Source organism: Malaclemys terrapin, chromosome 1 (assembly GCF_027887155.1).
Source record: "Malaclemys terrapin pileata isolate rMalTer1 chromosome 1, rMalTer1.hap1, whole genome shotgun sequence".
NCBI classification, from domain to species: Eukaryota; Metazoa; Chordata; order Testudines; family Emydidae; genus Malaclemys; species Malaclemys terrapin.
The window spans coordinates 89,142,303-89,160,784 of record NC_071505.1 but is presented as its reverse complement, the minus strand read 5'-3'; the positions used below and the strand labels follow the sequence as shown (position 1 = coordinate 89,160,784).

The following is an 18,482-nucleotide window of genomic DNA, read 5'->3' as shown; positions in this document are numbered from 1 at the left end:
ATATGGTCTAAAGCATCAGGGAATAGTACTCATAACATAGGTATCTACTAAGCGATCTAAAGGAAGATCTCCATTAGCCATTAGTAGTACTACGGCTTGTACCTGCTTTCAAGGCCTCAAGCCACTTGAGGACAATGCAATCAAACTTGACATGAGCAGATGACATATTCCATGAGAAGAGGACAGCAACAGATATAAAAAAACCAGGATTTCTGTTTTTGCTTGGTGAGGCCGTGAGGGGTGGGAGCTATTGCTTTATAATATGAGTGCTGCCTGGGGATTCAGTTATGTGGCAAAGAGGGGAGAAATGTGCTGCTGTTTTGAAACTTTAGTTATTTTTGCATTGGGTTTTTAGAGGGCAGTTTTAAGTTGCAGTTAAATCCAATAAATAGTAGATATATCCCAGTACATTACACTATTCTCATAGTTATCATGACATGCAAATGTAACATACTTAATTCCAGTAACTTTACTAATATTTGCTGACTGCTTCCAGTAGGCAGACTAAGAAGAGCATTTAGGCCCAAAGCCTGCTCCCATTGACAAGTCTCCCATTGACTTAAGTGGGAGAAAGCTCAGGCCCTCAATGAGTAATTACCCCAGAACATCCAGAGATGAGCCAATGAACTAGACATGAAAGGCTCCATCTTCTATTCCCAATCTGATGGTCCATCCATCCACTCCTGTGCTCATACTTCTATACCAGCTTGTTATTTTAGAGTTCCTACATTACTGTTTATAAGCACAGGGTTGAATGTGCTGGTTTGCAATTCTAGACTCACTTATAAGTGCTGGATAGAGTAATGTGGTTTGCTCATAAACCTGACTGCTGACATTGAGTTATCTCCCCCTCCCTCCAAAGATAAAGAACAGTGAAGCATTTATTTGGCATCGGGGTAGGTTCATATAAAATATTACATGGACTTTGTAAACAGGTATAAAATATATAGTGCTCTTTTAAATACAGGCTTTTATAATGAGATAAACCAAAAAAACTCTGGTTTCAATTCAGTTGGTCTGTGCGAGAAACACTGTATTTGCACAGATGGTGTTTAATTTCCTTGTTTTGTTTTTAAATAATCTCTGGAAAGTTATAAAAGTTGATTTAGTCTTCAGTGGGGCTTCAGTCCAGGTTCTGGTGGACAGTTAGTAGCTGCCGTGGATGTCCATTAGTCCCAAAATGCAAGATCCATCACATTCAGTAAAATATGGATTCAATATTTATCTGCCTTAAGAGCTGTTGGCTCCCTCTACCTTTCTATTTCCTTTCCTCCCTTGTCAGAATAGCCAGGGGATGGTAGATTTTTTTTACCTTTTCTTACTCACTGATTTGAGAACATTCTCGGGATGTGTTCTTGAGAGGATCTACTCAGAATACTACCTTGTTAGCTCTGAATGATTTGAGGTTTGGCGTTGGTCCCACATGTCAAATCTGTGACCTGCAGGAATTAGATCCCTGAATGACTCTTAGCAGCCACATCACAAAAACAATTAACATAATTGGCCCCCTCATTGGTAGTCTCAGGAGACAGGCCAAGGCCTCAATAGACTCTGAAAACTGCATTCCCTAGAGGTGTTTCTCTATAGCAGAGTTGGGGCACATTGCCCAGGGTGATATTGGGGGATTCCTAAAAGATTGATTCTGTGCTGATCCTGGAGGTTTTCAGTCAGACATTTTTTGCCAGCACTAAAAATCATTTTGATGGGAAAAACTAAAGGAATGAAAATGGTATCTTAAAGACATGAAAATTATATAGAGTGATCTAATAACCCCCAAACTTAGGGGCACAGCCAAAAGGGGTGACGTGGCAGGGCAAAACAAACACAAAGCAACCATCTGTGTTCCTCTGGGGCTTTAATGGATCTTTTACTTTATATCCATTTTAAATGGCCTCCTTTTACAACCCAGTTGGCCCCTCCTTCTTTCTCGTCTCTACCCATCAGTTCACTTGTGATGCAAAGTTATCCTTATCAGACAAGGTGCCAGTAATATCTCTCTTTTATAGCCTCAACCTTTCCATGAGCAAACACACAAAGCAACCTTTGGCCTCTCTGCTTTCCTGAGTTCTGTTGCTTTTAATTCTTCACAAGCAGATGTGCCAGTTAGGGTAGATGGGCGTGGGGTGGAGGTGGAGGCAGAAAAGGAGAGAGAGTGAAGGGGTGAAAGAGATACGGTATAGCTAATCGGTGGATATACAACATGAATCTTTGTTTCAGCCTATCCAGGAACAACAACAATGTAGTGCGCGTGTATGTGTGAGCATTGGGATATGGGTCTAAACTGAGAGGAGTAATGAGGCAACGAATGCTGGGTCCGGACCTCTGGCCATTGCTCCTCTGTCTCCAGCTGCTGTGGCAGGTTGGTGAGGGCAAGTGTGTCAAGGACAATTATGTAATCAATGTGATGCAGCTGAATCACTCAGACCTTCCATGGACCTTCGATAAAATAAAACCAGCTGTGCAGCTGGGACTACGTATTGTAGAAGAGCAGCTGCAGAAGGCAGGTAAGGGTGTGAAGCTGTGTGTTCTTTTCCCCTTTAGAGTTTTTGGGTCAGACTGTGAGCTCCGGTCCCCCTCAGTCAGTGCTTCTACAAACTGCGCCTCAGAGCTGTTCTTGGGCTGTCTAGTCACCATGTAGATTAGACAATAACTATCCCCTTCTTTCCAAGCAGCGGAGCCACAGTGCAAAGATTGAACCAGGGATGTTTGTGTGCAAATTGATGCAAACCCTTCCCTGAGTTAATTTCTGAAGATGTTCAGTTGGGATTGAGAACATAGGAACTGCTGAACCAGAACAGACCAGATCAAGGGTCCATTGAGTCCAGTATCCTGGCTCCTCCTCTAGCAGAACAGATCAGAAATTTCATCCTGACCCCAGCTGCTGCTCAGATTATTCCCTGAAGTGTGGGGATCAGCAGCCCTTATAATTTTTAATTTAGGTAGCATCACTACAGATGCTAGTCTTACTCATTTTCATATCTAACCCCTCTTTTCAATATCACTAAACCAATGGTTCTCAAACTTTTTTTTTCCACGGACCACTTGAAAATTGCTGAGGGTCTCGACAAGCCACTTAATGATCTTTCCAAATGTTGTTTGTACTGTTAGCGAACTATTTTAAAGCACTTTGGATAAAAGCGCTATATAAAAAAATAATTAAAATTTTTTGTTCTACAAATAAAAGCACACAACTCATATTTTCATATCAGTAGTTTTACTTTTCTAATGCAATGGATGTGCCCTCTCTCCCCTGCCATGGCAGCCCCCAAGCTGGGACTGGGAAGGAAGGTGGTCTCTCCCTCTTTCCCCCACTGCAGCAGCCACAGAGCTGGGGCTGGGAAGGAGGGCTGCATCTCCCAAGCAGCTGCAGCCCTGGAGCTGGGGAAGATCGCCTCTTTCTCTGGCTGCTGCAACCCTGAACATCTCAAATTCCCCCCACCCACCTTCTCACCCCACTGCCCCCTCCCATCTACCCTGTATTCCCCCCAAGGTCACCACCTCACCTTACATGTGCATCTTCTCCAGAGTCCAGGAACCTAATTATTGGAGCCATGATTGTGCAGCTCCACTAATTAGGTGGGTGGCCCGTCATTCTCTCGTGTGCAGCCACTCAGGCGTGCACCTTACAGGGAACTATCCACAGACCATCTGAATGGAGCTCATGGACCACTGGTGGTCCACAGAGCAGTTTGAGAACCTCTGCATTAAACTATTTCCCTCCATAATGTCCTGTTACAGCAAGTTCCAAGAAAACTATCTCCTTTTCCTCTCCATTTTTAATGTTTTGTCTTTTTGTTTCATTTGAATTTGATGCCTTCTGATTTTTTTCCTGTAGCTTTAAAAATCATCTGATATTCTGTCTCTGATCATGCCCAATACCTGACGCTTCAGCGAAGAATGTCAGCCCTCTATAGTGGAGCTAACTCTGCAATCTTATTCAGGGGAATGGAGGGTAGGGGGAATTGCTTCCCAGTGAATTTTGGGAAAGGAGGCCTCTTAGTATGCAGGCCCATATTAATGGATGGGCTAACAGGGCCATAGCCCAGGTCCCTCAGAAGACTACACCATCCCCAAACCCATGGAATTGCAGTAAGTAATGTTGCGATCTGCACTCACTTGCAGTGACACTCAAATTTGGCCCAGCTGGGACAAACCTGAGCAGTGTTCTGACACCAAGTGACAGGTCACAATGCCCAGAGTAGGGAGCCAGCCCCAGCCCCATAGGACAGGAGCCACTGCTGCAGGGTAAGTGTGGGCTGCACAGAGGTTTTTGAAACGGAGACCTTCCAACCCTTCCAAACAATTAAAAACACCGAAGGGAGGCCCCCGAGGGCAGAGAGTATAGCAGGGCTCAGGATATTCTGTCTCCAGGACCCAGAATGTTCTTAATCTGGCCCTGTTAGTATGAGACTGTACTGCTCTGTCTCATGAATGAACAGAGAGGGACCCTCAGTGCATCAGTGAGTAGATGTGTCTTGTAATGCTATTTCCCATTTCTCCTTCTATAGGAAAAAATGTGACAATCAACGCCACCTACCATGGCTTCAACACTTCACTGTATGTCTCACAGGGTTGTCACACTACCACCTGTGAGGGTGTGGAGGTCGTCAAGCAACTTTATGTGAGTACTAGGTATTTCTACAGGAATCATTCTTTTCTGTTTGTGAAAGTGTGTTGAGTGTTGGCTAGAGGCAGGTATAGTGTGTACTGGTGCAAAGTACAAGCTTCCTACACAGACACTCAGTTCCCCTCATTTCCAATTTATAGCACCCCCTAATTCCTACTCTCTGCCCCGTACATCTGTATAGCTAGCCTCTCTTGAGCCACTTTGCTCCTCACCTGCAATTCCAACACAGCTCTAACGATGCATTTTAATTCTGACATGTAGTCTCCCTGCTGTTCCAGACCTGAGCTCCCACACAGCTTTGTCATACACCTCTGTGCAGACCACACACTGCCATGCATCATTCTGTCACCTCCCTTCTTCTCTTGCTCCAGATTCATCCTCTTATCCGTTCCCTCATTCCACAGCCCCTTCTCTCTACACTCTGCACTTGCTCAGTGGCAGTTTATCTTGGTGTTGTGTCTTTTCACATTTCACAGTCTCCTCCCAATCCCCCTTGCCTGCGCCTTGCTCCACATTCTGCATTTCCCATATCTGTAGCCCCTTCCCTCACTTTGCACTCTCCGTTGCAAATGCTCTTTTATCTCTTACAGAATAGTGGCACACTTGGCTGCGTTGTCCTGGGACCCACTTGTACTTATGCCACGTACCAGATGGTCTCGTAAGTATCAAAAAAAAAAACATTACTGTGTTCCAAGGAAGTAAAATACTCAACAAAATTGTTTCCTATTCAGACTAGCAGAGACACTGAACTTGTGTGTGGGGCATACTGTGCTTCACAATCAGGGTCCTACAGAGCACTTATACCTGGCCACTACCTCTGGCAAGGACAAAATGCCCCCTAAAGAGCTTATTCATGCAACTGCTTTACCAGGTAGGACTCAGGAGAGGAGTGATAATGATTGACAAAAAGTAGTCCGATCACTCAAGGTCTCAGCGGGCTACCTCTTTAACACTCGCAGGAGGAGATAGAAATTATCTTGAACACAGGAATCTCCATACTGGCTCAGACAAGTGGTGCATCTAGACAAGTATCCTGTCACTGGCTGTGGACTGTAGTAGATGCTTCAGAGGAAGGTGCAAGAAACCTTGCAGAAGACAGTGCTGAGATAATGTGCACTAAGAGACGGTTTCCTCCTAACCCCCAATATTTAGAAGGTTGCTCATTCCATGAAATATGAGTGATTATATGCCTTCCAAATTCTTGTTTTTAAAAATATATTTAGTTATATACATGAACAACACAAGAGTAAAATTTTGTGTGTATATATAAGTGCAAATATTGTTATTCATAAAATTATGGTCTGACCTTTTTTTGAATCCTGCTACTCTCTAGGCCTCAACGACATCGTGTTGCAAGGCGTTCTATAGGCTATTTGTGAGTTGTGTGAAAAAATATTTTCTTTAATCAGTTTTGAATTTACCTTCTTTCGACTGCATTGAATGTTTCTTTGCTCTTTTAATATGAGTCAGCGTGAATATAAATCCACCTTCTCTTTTCCACTCACTGTTTTGTATGTTTTTAATCATTCTCCCTTGTATTTGCCTCCTCTCTAAGGTAAAGCATTCCAGACTTTTCAGTCTCCCTCATACAAGAGTTTTTCCATGTCCCTACTCATTTTGACTGCCCACCTCTGACCCCATTCTGTTTCTTCTATATCCTTTCTGATGTGGGATGACAAGAACTGAACATATCATTCCTTGTGAGGGTGTATGATTGATTTATATTATACAATATTACCTGCTTTGCATATAGCAGTATTATAATATTTTCTGTATTACACTCCATTCCATTCCTTAAGCATCCTAGCATTGCTTTTTTGGACTCCTGCTGTACCTTAATCAAACAGCTTCACCGAGTTGTTTACAATAATTCCCAAGTCTTCTCTCCCTCAGTCCCCCCAGTTAATTCAGAAGGTTTATGAGGAGTTGAAGCTTCTGCATGGCAATGAAGAGCACTAACCATTAGGCAACCAAGTTGACCCAGGGTAAAATGAACAGATTTGGGAACCAAAAGCAGGTACTTTACCTGGCAGTACTCTAAACCAGCCTGGTAAATTTCCATTTTAACAATTAAATCATCTTCCTGGCTCATTGCATCAGTTGTCCTCCCAAGCACTGTACATCCCTCCACTGGCTCCCCCTTTTCTACTGCGTCAAACATAAGCTACATTGCTTAATAATAATAATGGACTTTACCTGGAGATAAAGTTAGACAATAGTTCTGTCATACCAGTGCCAGATAATTCTAATTGCCATATTGTTCAGTACAATATTTCCTATGAAGTGTAAAAGATGGTCCCAAAAGAACTGCAGAATTTTTCTAGTGTAATGTGATAACAGTGCAACATTGCAGAAAATACCTTCACCCATTACAACCTCTCTATGGAGAAAAAATAGTGGTGTTTTCATAAATTCATCCCAGGTGGAGGTTTGCCATGTTTGTCTCTATAACCACTGCTATTTCCCCTTACCCAAAATACACTAAGAAGTCTGGTTGTAGAAGTAAGATTTGTCAATTGCTCTGAGAATCTCTCCTCCAGCCCTGCTCCGTGAAATGCTAAAACCCATTTAAGAAGAGTGGCTATTGGTGGCCTGTGATTCATCTGACATCATTCACCTGGCAAAGGATGACAGCCCACAGTTCATCCAAAACTGGCTTGATGGAAATAACAAGACTTCACTAAGCTATTTTAGATTGCCTTAGTGCAGAGGCTGGCACTGTACAATAATTTCACCCTTCTACATAAGATGAAATGTGATAACTGGTTCTGGAGGTTCTTATATCACACCTAGAGGTTGAGAGAAAGATTACACAAGGGATTGGTTAGCAGACAGGTAGCTTTTTGTTTCTAGCTCCCCTCTGGCCTCAAGAAAATGACAATCATCACCATCTGATAGCTGTTCCATGAACTGTTTAAAATAAGTTGATAGGTTTCAGACCCACTCCTAGAAGCAGAAGATGGCATCACAGCAACTGTGATGGGTTCCCCCCAGGGTGCCACCCAGAACTGGGGTGCTACTTGGCCCTCTGACCCACCAGCCTGGGCTCCCTCTCACCCTGTACTGCTTGTCAAGCTGCAAAGCCCTCCAGCCTGCACTTTCACCAGCATATATACAGGTAGGGACACACCCAGCTGCAGTTACATGCAGGCTCTCTGACCAGCCCCTGCGTTGGAAGGCTACAGCAAAGGCAACTCCCAGCTCCTCAGGCACGCACCCCCTCTGGAGTATAAACCCCAAACTATACTGTCTTGCACTGCACAGAGAACTGTACAGTGTAAGTTCATAAAATTCACCCCGTCCCTCAATGTGGAGAGGAATATGCAACAGCCTTTGCCCTGAGCTATGATTGCCATACACTTCACTCCAACTCACTGGTTAGATAAAGCAAAAACAACCTATCTTATGAACTGGAAGGGACCCTGAAAGGTCATTGAGTCCAGCCCCCTGCCTTTATTAGCAGGATCAAGTACTGATTTTGCTGCATCCCTAAGTGGCCCACTCAAGGATTGAACTCACAACCCTGGGTTTAGCAGGCCAAAGCTCAAACCACTGAGCTATTCCTACCCCTGCTTTTTATTAACTACCAAAGATAAATTTTAAGTGATAGCAAACAGATCAAAGCCGATTACCTATCAAGCAAAAAATCCAAACTAAATTTGATATACTAGATAGATTTGATATGAATAGCAGATTCTCATCCTAAGAGATGATACAAGCAGGCTGCAGATTCTTAAGGGGCAAGCTGCACTTGCTTTACAGCTCAGAATCCCCAAATGTTTCATTCACAGGCTAGAAATCCCTTTAGCCCAGGTCCAGCACTTCCTCCAGTCCAGTCTTTGTTCCTCAGGTGTTTCCAGGAGTCTTCTTGGGCGGGGAGAGAAGAACACCAGATGATGTCACTCCCTGCCTTATATAGCTTTTGCATATGGTGGGAACCCATTGTTCCCAAAGCTCGGTTCCCAGAGTGGTCTGTGGAAAAATACCGACATCCCAAGATGGAGTCAGGAGACATGTGGTCTCATTACATGTCCTTGTAGAGTCATAGCAGCCATCACTTGGAGGCTGCCTGTAGTGTTTTCAGGAAGGCTCCCCAGGTGGAAGATAAGCTATCATGTAACAATCATATTGTTTTTTCCCCCCTCTCCTCTTCCCCCTTAGCGTTGACACAATATTGGGCCTCCCTCTGATCTCTGCAGGGAGCTTTGGGCTGTCATGTGACTACAAAGACAACCTAACTCGAATCCTGACTCCAGCCAGGAAACTGATCTACTTCTTAGTTGATTTCTGGAAAGAGTCCAAATTGCCATTCAAAACCAGCTCCTGGGAATCCACCTACCTCTATAAGACAAATAACACCACAGAAGACTGCTTCTGGTAAGAGCATTCCCAAGTCTCTCCCAGCTACAGTCCAAGAAAACTCAGACTCACCTCTGGCATGTTTTCTTTAGGCTGTCCTTAGATTTCTCTCTCTAACTCTCTTTATTGCTCTCATAGAACTGAGAATTGGAAAAGACCAATTAGACCATCCAATCCCTCTCCTTTCCAGAACACCAATATTCTCTACACTACATTTACCAGTGCTATGTCCAGTCTGCTTGCAAATGTTTCCAAGTTACAGATTTTCATCACGTCCATTGGGAGAATATTTCACAGTCTAATAGATTTCACTGCCAGAGTTTTTGTTAGCATCTAAATTAAATTTTCCCTATTTCAATTTCATCCCATCACTCCTAGTAATGACCTTCTGTATCATCCTAAGTAATTCCTCTACTTCCTCCTTGATGCCTGATTGTCCCCACACAGGATACAAATCAGTCCGGTTGTTACTTGCATCTTGCAAGGGGGAAAGGGTGTATGAAACGGAGGAAAAAATCAAGCCCTTGGGTTTACACCATTCAAACATTTGTAGACTGTTTAAATCCCTGATGTAAATGGTTATGCATCTGGCTTAACACGTGAGAGGTCCCATTTAGTACTACTGCTGTGCATAAAAGTCTGCAAGTTCAGGGCCTGAGTTAGCGCTTTTAATTCTTTCTCACCTTAGTCCCTCCAGTCACTGGTTATTTTTGTTACACTGAATGCCTTTCAAACTCTGATCAATGTTCTTCTCTGAATGAAATGACCTAAAATGAAAGCAATAGCGTAGGTATGGTCTCACCAGACCATGGCCATAGAGGGATATTATTACTTTTCTGCTCTGTGACATGATACTTCAGTATCTGCAACTGCAGGGGCTGATCTTTCTGTCATAGCATTGTAAAATCATATCTAATCTGCTGTCTGCTATCACCCTTAGGCCTTGTTCAGTTTTTTAGAGTCTTCTTCATTACCCTTGAATTTCAATCAATGATACTGATTTTTTTCCTTTAGTTACAGTACATTGCCTTTTCCCAAGTTGAATCAATCTTATTTAGTTACTTTTTGCCCAGACTTTAATCTTTCTAAGTCCCTTGGTGGTTTTTTCATTGTCCTCACTGGTAGGTACAATTCCTCCTAATTTCATATCATATTGGAGTTGTATTAGTATATTTTACTCTTTCTTCCATTAATGAAGATGTTAGTACAGACTTAATATCAATCTCTGTGATAGTCCAATAGACACTTTACCCACACAATATATTGCTATTTATCATTACCCTTTGTTTATGTCCATCAATCAGCCAATTGTCAGTTTGAGTGTGTTCCTATCCCAGTTTGAATTAATTTTTCAAGTAAGATTGAGACAATTGCTTTATTAACATCCAAATATTACATTTAGTACACTCCACTCTTTCAGTGATTTGGAAATTAAACTAAGAAAGCAATCAAGTTTGTGTGGAAAGATTTATTCTTTATTGCCCTTTGTCAGGAAAACACATAAGTACCTGCTGAATTTTATGCATCAGGTTAAACCCTATTGACTTAAGCATGTATTTAAGTGCTCTATTGAATTGGGAACTAAAATACAATCCCAGTTCCATTATCTCATAGGTGTTTAATGAGCATTTTCTCTTAGTATTTGTCCTTTTATTAAGGATAGAAACTTGACCTACAAGGATGGTAATTGCCAGGATCATTTTTCTTTCATGTTTTGAAAAATAGTGTTTTTTCTCTAATCTTCTGCTATATCCCCAGTTCTCCATAACTTTCCAAAAATGAATGTCCATGGTACCATACATTCTTTAGCTAGATTCCTTTAATACCTTAGGTTTCCTACCATTCAGAGCTGCTGATTTGTGTATTTTCATATTTTCCAAGTATTTTCTTGTATTTCCTTTATCAGTACTACTTTTCATGGTCTTCCTTTCTTCCTAATTGTTCAAACTTTTTTCTTTTATTGTTATATTCAGGCAGGACTTATTTTGTGTAAAGTGTTGTGGTTAACTTGAAGTGTTTTAAATTCACTATTTTCTTTAAAAAAATCCAATTTCTGATAAAGCACTTATTAAATAATATGGCCTGATTATTTCCACCCCACAAATATTTAGAGGCATGAGTATCTTCAACGGGACTATTCATGTGTGTAAATTTGTTAAGACACCTGAATGTGTGCAAGATTGGAGCCTTACTCACTAAGGGCATGATCCTGGTGAGGTGCAGAGCACCCTCTTTTCTTACTGAAGACAATGGGAGAAAAAGGTGTTCAGCACCTCAAAGGATGGTGCCCCACGTGCTGTTAGATCACAAACTAAGCAAACCAGGGGAGGAAAAATAGAGAAAATTATTTGTTCTCCCTCCACTAATTTTTCAGACATAGTGAGACAAAGTCTCTTTCGTAACTATAGGAGATACAAAATTTTCAGATAGAAATGTCCCGTTAGTGCTTTTACCTAGCATTTACTCATTCTGCTTTTTTCCTCTCCTTATCTCTTTCCAGTGAGTCTTACTTGATTTTGCACTCTTATTTTCTTGCCTCCTATATTTTTTTAATCACTTTTTTTTAAAACCTCAGGTCTTTAAGCAGTCCCTTGGAAAACCACATTTGCTCCTTTGAACTTTAATTTGTATCTTCTAGGATTCCCCAATTCTTTATAATACCAGATTTAAGTGGTTGTTGGTCAGGTTAAAAGTTTTCCTTTTTATGCTCACATTCTCTGTACTGCTTTCCCTCCCAAATTCTGTTGTTTAACTTTATTGATGCAGAATGGCTGCTGCATTCCAGCCCAGAAGTGGCTAAATTTCTGTAGTAGGTGAAGTGATCCTTATGTGCTGTAAACAGTCTATCAGACATTTTAGGATTATTAATGAGGGAAGGTGCTATATAAATGTAAGGCATTAGCAATATTTTCTGCTGATCTATAACCCACACTTCCTACTCTGGATCAGGTACCTCAATGCACTGGAAGCTGGAGTCTCATATTTCTCTTCAGAGGTGAAGTTCAAAGAGGTTTTAAGGACACCAGAACAATTAAAGAAAATTGTGAAGGATCAGAGCCGGAAAAGCAATGGTAAGGGGAGATGAGAGTTCCCTCTCCCTTGCATGCATGCTGTTGATCTCTATCTATGCACTACTGCTTGGGTTATGTTCTGGGGGAAATCTTTCAATTTATGGCAGAAAGAGCACAGATACTCTTTTTCATCTTCTATTTTTGTGAATATGGGAAGATGGCACAGAACTCAATTGTCCCACTGTCCTGATAAAGCATATGGGCATATTCTGCTTGTAGAGGCCTCTTGGGGTAGATTATCTTCTGAAGACATGACACTGTCCAGTGGAGCATTCATAACCCAGCAGCCCTCGGTCATAGTTTGGATTCCTGTGTCACAAGAATGCCCAGCTTCTCTCTCTGTGTCTGTTTCTCTCTCACACACACCCCTTTTGTGCAAGAAGGGGGCTCATTTCAAACATGGGGGAATGACCAATCCCTACTGGAAACCTTGGCCATGGTGGTGATACCTCAGCTCTATTAACAAGTGCTTATGATAATGCTAACCCCTGACATCATTGGGGAGGGGGAGCATGAGAATAAGGAAGCCAGTGACAGATTAATGGTTTCTTCTTCTAATGCTCTTTACCTTAGAACCTTCTATATCAGGGGTAGGCAACTGATGGCATGCGTGCCAAAGGCGGCACGCGAGCTGATTTAGGGTGGCACTCACACTGCCCGAGTCCTGGCCACCGAACCGGGGGAATCTGCATTTTAATTTAATTTTAAATGAAGCTTCTTAAATATTTTAAAAACCTTATTTACTTTACATACAACAATAGTTTAGTTATATATTATAGACATAGAAAGAGACCTTCTAAAAACGTTAAAATGTATTACTGGCACGTGAAACCTTAAATTAAAGTGAATAAATGAAGACTCTGCACACCACTTCTGAAAGGCTGCTGATCCCTGTTCTATACCATGTTACTGATAGTAGTTTATGCCGCACTCCATCTATGTGCGATTTTAATGCTCATGAAAGGAAGGTGCTGATAATGGCTGGAGTCAGGCATAATGTGGGCAGGTGCTGAGCAAGCTTTCTCCTCCCACTGACAGTGTAGTTCTGTCCTGACGCACAACTATCTGTTCTCCTATTTCTGGCAATGCCTCTCAGCCCTGACTTGCTGTAGCCCTGATATTCTAGATTTTATAGTCTAAGAACAGTATGTAAAACTCTATTTGTCCTCCTCTCCTTATTTGTATGCTTCTCACCTTCTCTCCATCTGTCTTTGCCTGGTCTGCAGTGATCATCATGTGTGGCTCCCCAGATGAGGTCAAGACAATCCTAGGGGAAGAGAAAGTAGATGAGGACATAGTCATCATCCTGGTGGATCTTCACAAGTAAAGTATCACCACTGGTTTTCCTTCTGCTCCCACTCCCATTTCCTGCAAGATGGAGCTAATGGAAATAGTGCAAGAGGAACTCTCATGCTGAGGAGACATTTTACCATGAAACATTTCCCAGTCACCTCCTTTTCATAGTCTTCTTGGCCCCCTTTTAGCCAATTATCAAAGCTTTTTGGTGTTTGAACCAGGACGCATCCTCCACATCACTTATCCAATCTATGTTAGATTTTTTCAAAGGCATCTAAATTTTGGACTGTGATGTCATAATCATAGAGTCATGACCTCACTGCAGGATGAAATTATAGAATAACAGAAATCAAAGTTAGAACCTAGTGTCCTTTCTATCTTCCTCCCTACTACCCCACCAGCAAATGCAGGAATGCACCCTAAAAGATATTTTCCAGGGCTTTGTCTTGTCCAATTTTAAATGACATAAGTAGTGTGGCTTCCACCACTTCCACTGACTATTCCATAGCCAAATGGATCTCCCTACTAGGATGTATTCCCTGATATTCAGCCTAAATATTCACTTGCTCGATTTCATCTTAGTATTCCCAATTACAGCCTCTTCAGATCACCTTAGATGATTTCTCTCCTTCTTTAAGATGGGATCTTCAAAGGAGCCTAAGGTAGTTAGGTACTCAGTTAGGATTTGGGCATCTAACTACCTTAGGCTCCTTTGAAAATCTGGCCAGAAGGCTAGAATTTTCAAAGGTATAGAGGCACCTAAAGAGGCAGAGAGGCACCTGGTGGGATTTTCAAAAACATCTAAGGCCTGGTCTACGGGGGGGGGGAGGTGTCGATCTAAGTTACGCAACTTCAGCTACAAATTCAATGTACTTAGATCTACTCACCATGGTGTCTTCACTGTGGTGAGTCGACTGCTGACGCTCTGCCGTTGACTCCGCCTGCACCTCTTGCTCCTTGCTCCGGTGGAGTACCGGTGTCGACAGGAGAGCGCTCGGCGATTGTTTTATCGCGTCTAGGCTAGACGCGATAAATTGACCCCTGCTGGATCAATCACTGCCCACCGAGTGAGTTAGGCACCTAACTCATTCAAATCAATGGAAGTTAGGGACCTAACCTGCTTTTGAAAATCCCACTAGGCACCTAAATACCTGTGAAGGTCTGGCCCTTGGTGTTTATGCCCTTAATGTAATTGTAGACATTTCTCATATCTCCCTTAGTTGTAGAGCTGGTCAGGAATTTTTTGACAAAGTTTTTCATCCAAAAATGTTGATTTGTCAAATCCTGTCAAAAGGGCAGTTTTGATTAAAATTTTTCTCAGCTCCAAGTTGAAATTTCGACTCAAAATAAAAAAGCAAGAGACCCTGGAATAGCCTGCTGGTTATGGCACTTTCTTAGGATGCAGGAGCTGTAAGACATCTAGGTTCTCGGGCCTGCTCTGCCTAATTCAGAGCAGAGACCTGAACACAGGTCTACCTCATCCCTGGTGAGTGCCCTAACCATGGGGCTATAGAGTCAGTCTTTCTTTCTGAGCCAATGAATATTTAACTTACACGAAGTGGAACAGCTTCAACAGGAGAGATCCACCTTAGAATAGCCTGGCAGCTAATGCACTCAGCTGGGATGTAGATGATCACAGTTCAAGTCTCTGCTCTGAATTAGGCAGAGCAGTGATTTGAACCTAGGTCTCTCATGTCTCCTCCATCTTAGGTGAGTGCCATAATCACTAGGCCATTGGTTATTCTATAGTTAGTAATTCTGATTTTTCACAGAAAAAATTTCAAAGGTCTCTGTTTCCTCCCACTGTAGCATGGGAAGCTTTTCAAAATCATGAAATTTCTCGCAGGACAGGAAAACTGTTTCCTACCCAGTTCTACTTAGTTGCATAATTTGGCCAAATGACACATGGGATTTTTTAAAAATTTCCCTACATTTACCATTTCCTCTAGCCCCTGGATTGTTTTCTTGCTATTCTGATCTTCCAGTTTGTCAGACATATATAAAAGTGTGAGAGAGAGGCTATTACCAAGTGGTTATCGCAATGACCTCCACAGCAGTGATCTCAATAGGATTTCACAAATGCAAGATTCTGACTTCATTACAGGATGGAACAGCAGCTGGAGGCCTAGAAGTTTTTACTCAAACACATATCTGCAATAACAGGAAAGGGAGTTGTTGTCAATAAGTGTTGATGGCATTGAGAGAAATGGCCTTTCAGGGTTGCCCTAGGATTATATCCCTCTTTGAAACATACTAAGCTCGGACATAAATATATAAAGCTGAAGGAAATCAGGTAGCAGTAGTATATTGACCATCTCTTTGATTGTATGTATAGGACAAATTTTTATTATGGATGTTAGAATGATGTAAGAGCTATTGAAAATATTACAGAACAGGGTACTATTCATGGTACTCTAAATATCCTGTGACTATAAGTCACCAGTTCCAATCAGGTCCATTCCATGGCTAGCAGGCAAAGAAACTGGAAAACTCAGATTACGAATGGGATATGGAGCCTTTCACTGGTTACAGTTCTATGTGAAATGGACTGGTTATCTCAGTTCAATATCACTAAGACAATAGGTGTTTTCACCATACTAACTGGTTCCAGTAGTGGTAGCCTCAAAGAGGCCAAGAATCTCCAGGACCATGGAGTCTGAATGCCTCTCAATCCTAGAGCTGGCCTCTCTGGGTCAGGATTGAGGCACTAAAGGAATAGTTTAGTAATCTAAGATCTAGGTTCAAACACCTCTTGGAATCACAGGTTAAAGTTCCAACAGGCTCAACTCAATCTTTCCTCCTCCAAAGGGAATACATGAAGTAGCCTGCAGTTCACTTGGTGTGTGTGTTTTTCAGATGACACCTTTAAAACATGGAGTCCTGTAAACATTGTGTTGACATCAAGGATCCTATGACACTTTCCATAAGATCAGGGGGATGCCCTTGTGTCCTTGGCCACAATTTCCCTGCCTTCACTAGCGTGCAGAGTGGTGTCTGAAACTGGTTGCCTCTCTCCCCCACCCAGCTACCTATATTTCAGAGGTGTTGTGTTTATATAGATGTAAAGACCAGACTGGGGAGGAAAATGTGCTCCTGGTTAAGGCACGCTCCTTGGACGCGGACACTTGGGCTTCATTCCTGACTCTGCCACAGACCTTGGGCACATCACTAAGGGTTGGTCTACATGGCAAGGCAAAGCATGTTAGAGGGATGTGATTGATAAAGCGCTTCAATGAACTGTGCTCCTACTGCCCTGCGTAGACCCTTCTGGAACAAGCTAAAAGGATTATATTAACACGATCTGAGTATCTTTTAGTTCATGCCAGCAAGGTCTACATAGGGCAGTTAAAGCATTTTACAAATCACACCCTTCTAATGCGCTTTGCCGATGCCATATAGACAACTTCTATAGAGGTGTTTTGAAGATAAATTCATTTATACGTGGCCCTGCATCACCACCTTGCATATACATATTTACAGATAGGGTGGTCTGTGCAGTGATAGCACAGACTAAATCTGCACTCCACCCGGGATGGGGGGGGGGGATGAGATTTTTTGTCCCTTGAATAGGAGGATTGGAGCCACCACTGCAGCTGCTGCAGCATGTGGTCTTCTGACAGGGCCAGCTGCCTCAATGCCATGGTGCCCTCCTACCATTGGCTGCTGCTTGTGTTTGATTTTAGCATAACCCTGTAGTTTATGGGATGTCTCAGATCAGGCCTTCTCATATACCAACACAGAAATATGCTAAATCCAAACAAGCAGCAGAAGGTAACTGGGTCAGGCCCCAAATTTCTCCAGTGGTGGAGTTCCCCAGATAGCTCTGTGGATTTAAATTCTGTTGGGCCAAGAACCCTCTGCCAGCCAGGACTCAAGCATAGATGATGTTGATCTGTAGAGCTAAGTCAGCCATTGCTAGGAGGGCTCTTGCAGAGCTACTAAATCCTGTGGGCTCCAGGGAATTTTCCCTATTGGTCAGTCCAAGCCTGACTGTAAAGCACTTTGAGATCCCTTCAGGGTGAAAGGTGCAGCGTGAATGTCTGGGGATATTATTAAGGGCAGGGGCAGTGTATATGGGGGTTGGGAATATAAGAACATAAAAATGGCCATATTGGGTCAGACCAAAGGTCCATCCAGCCCAGTATCCTGTCATAGAATCATAGAATATCAGGGTTGGAAGGGACCTCAGGAGGTCATCTAGTCCAACCCCCTGCTCAAAGCAGGACCAATTCCCAACTAAATCATCTCAGCCAGGGCTTTGTCAAGCCTGACCTTAAAAACCTCTAAGGAAGGAGATTCCACCACCTCCCTAGGTAACCCATTCCAGTGCTTCACCACCCTCCTAGTGAAAAAGTTTTTCCTAATATCCAACCTAAACCTCCCCAACTGCAACTTGAGACCATTACTCCTTGTTTTGTCATCAGGTACCACTGAGAACAGTCTAGATCCATCCTCTTTGGAACCCCCTTTAAGGTAGTTGAAAGCAGCCATCAAATCCCCCCTCATTCTTCTCTTCTGCAGACTAAACAATCCCAGTTCCCTCAGCCTCTCCTCATAAGTCATCTGCTCCAGCCCCCTAATCATTTTTGTTGCCCTCAGCTGGACTCTTTCCAATTTTTCTACATCCTTCTTGTAGTGTGGGGCCCAAAACTGGACACAGTACTCCAGATGAGGCCTCACCAATGTCGAATAGAGGGGAACGATCACGTCCCTCGATCTGCTGGCAATGCCCCTACTTATACAGCCCAGAATGCCATTAGCCTTCTTGGCAACAAGGGCACACTGTTGACTCATATCCAGCTTCTCGTCCACTGTAACCCTTAGGTCCTTTTCTGTAGAACTGCTGCCTAGCCACTCGGTCCCTAGTCTGTAGCAGTGCATGGGATTCTTCCGTCCTAAGTGCAGGACTCTGCACTTGTCCTTGTTGAACCTCATCAGGTTTCTTTTGGCCCAATCCTCTAATTTGTTTAGGTCCCTCTGTATCCTGTCCCTACCCTCCAGCGTATCTACCACTCTTCCCAGTTTAGTGTCATCTGCAAACTTGCTGAGAGTGCAGTCCACGCCATCCTCCAGATCATTAATGAAGATATTGAACAAAACCGACCCCAGGACCGACCCCTGGGGCACTC

At 42.8% G+C, this 18,482-nt stretch overlaps 1 protein-coding gene across 2 annotated transcripts in view; it reads left to right on the top strand.

Annotated features, from left to right (window-relative positions):
* LOC128838139 (guanylyl cyclase C-like) overlaps positions 1-18,482 on the top strand; it is a 145,847-nt gene that overhangs the window by 74,362 nt on the left and 53,003 nt on the right. The window contains exons 1-6 of one of the 2 annotated variants that reach the window (XM_054030055.1): positions 2,239-2,504; positions 4,509-4,621; positions 5,218-5,285; positions 8,789-9,004; positions 11,936-12,057; positions 13,284-13,380. In XM_054030055.1, coding sequence (XP_053886030.1) covers positions 2,294-2,504; positions 4,509-4,621; positions 5,218-5,285; positions 8,789-9,004; positions 11,936-12,057; positions 13,284-13,380 — 827 coding nt within the window. In that variant the 5' untranslated portion in view covers positions 2,239-2,293. Of the gene's footprint in view, positions 1-2,238; positions 2,505-4,508; positions 4,622-5,217; positions 5,286-8,788; positions 9,005-11,935; positions 12,058-13,283; positions 13,381-18,482 lie in introns of those variants that run through there. The other variant, XM_054030063.1, reaches the window with a different exon arrangement.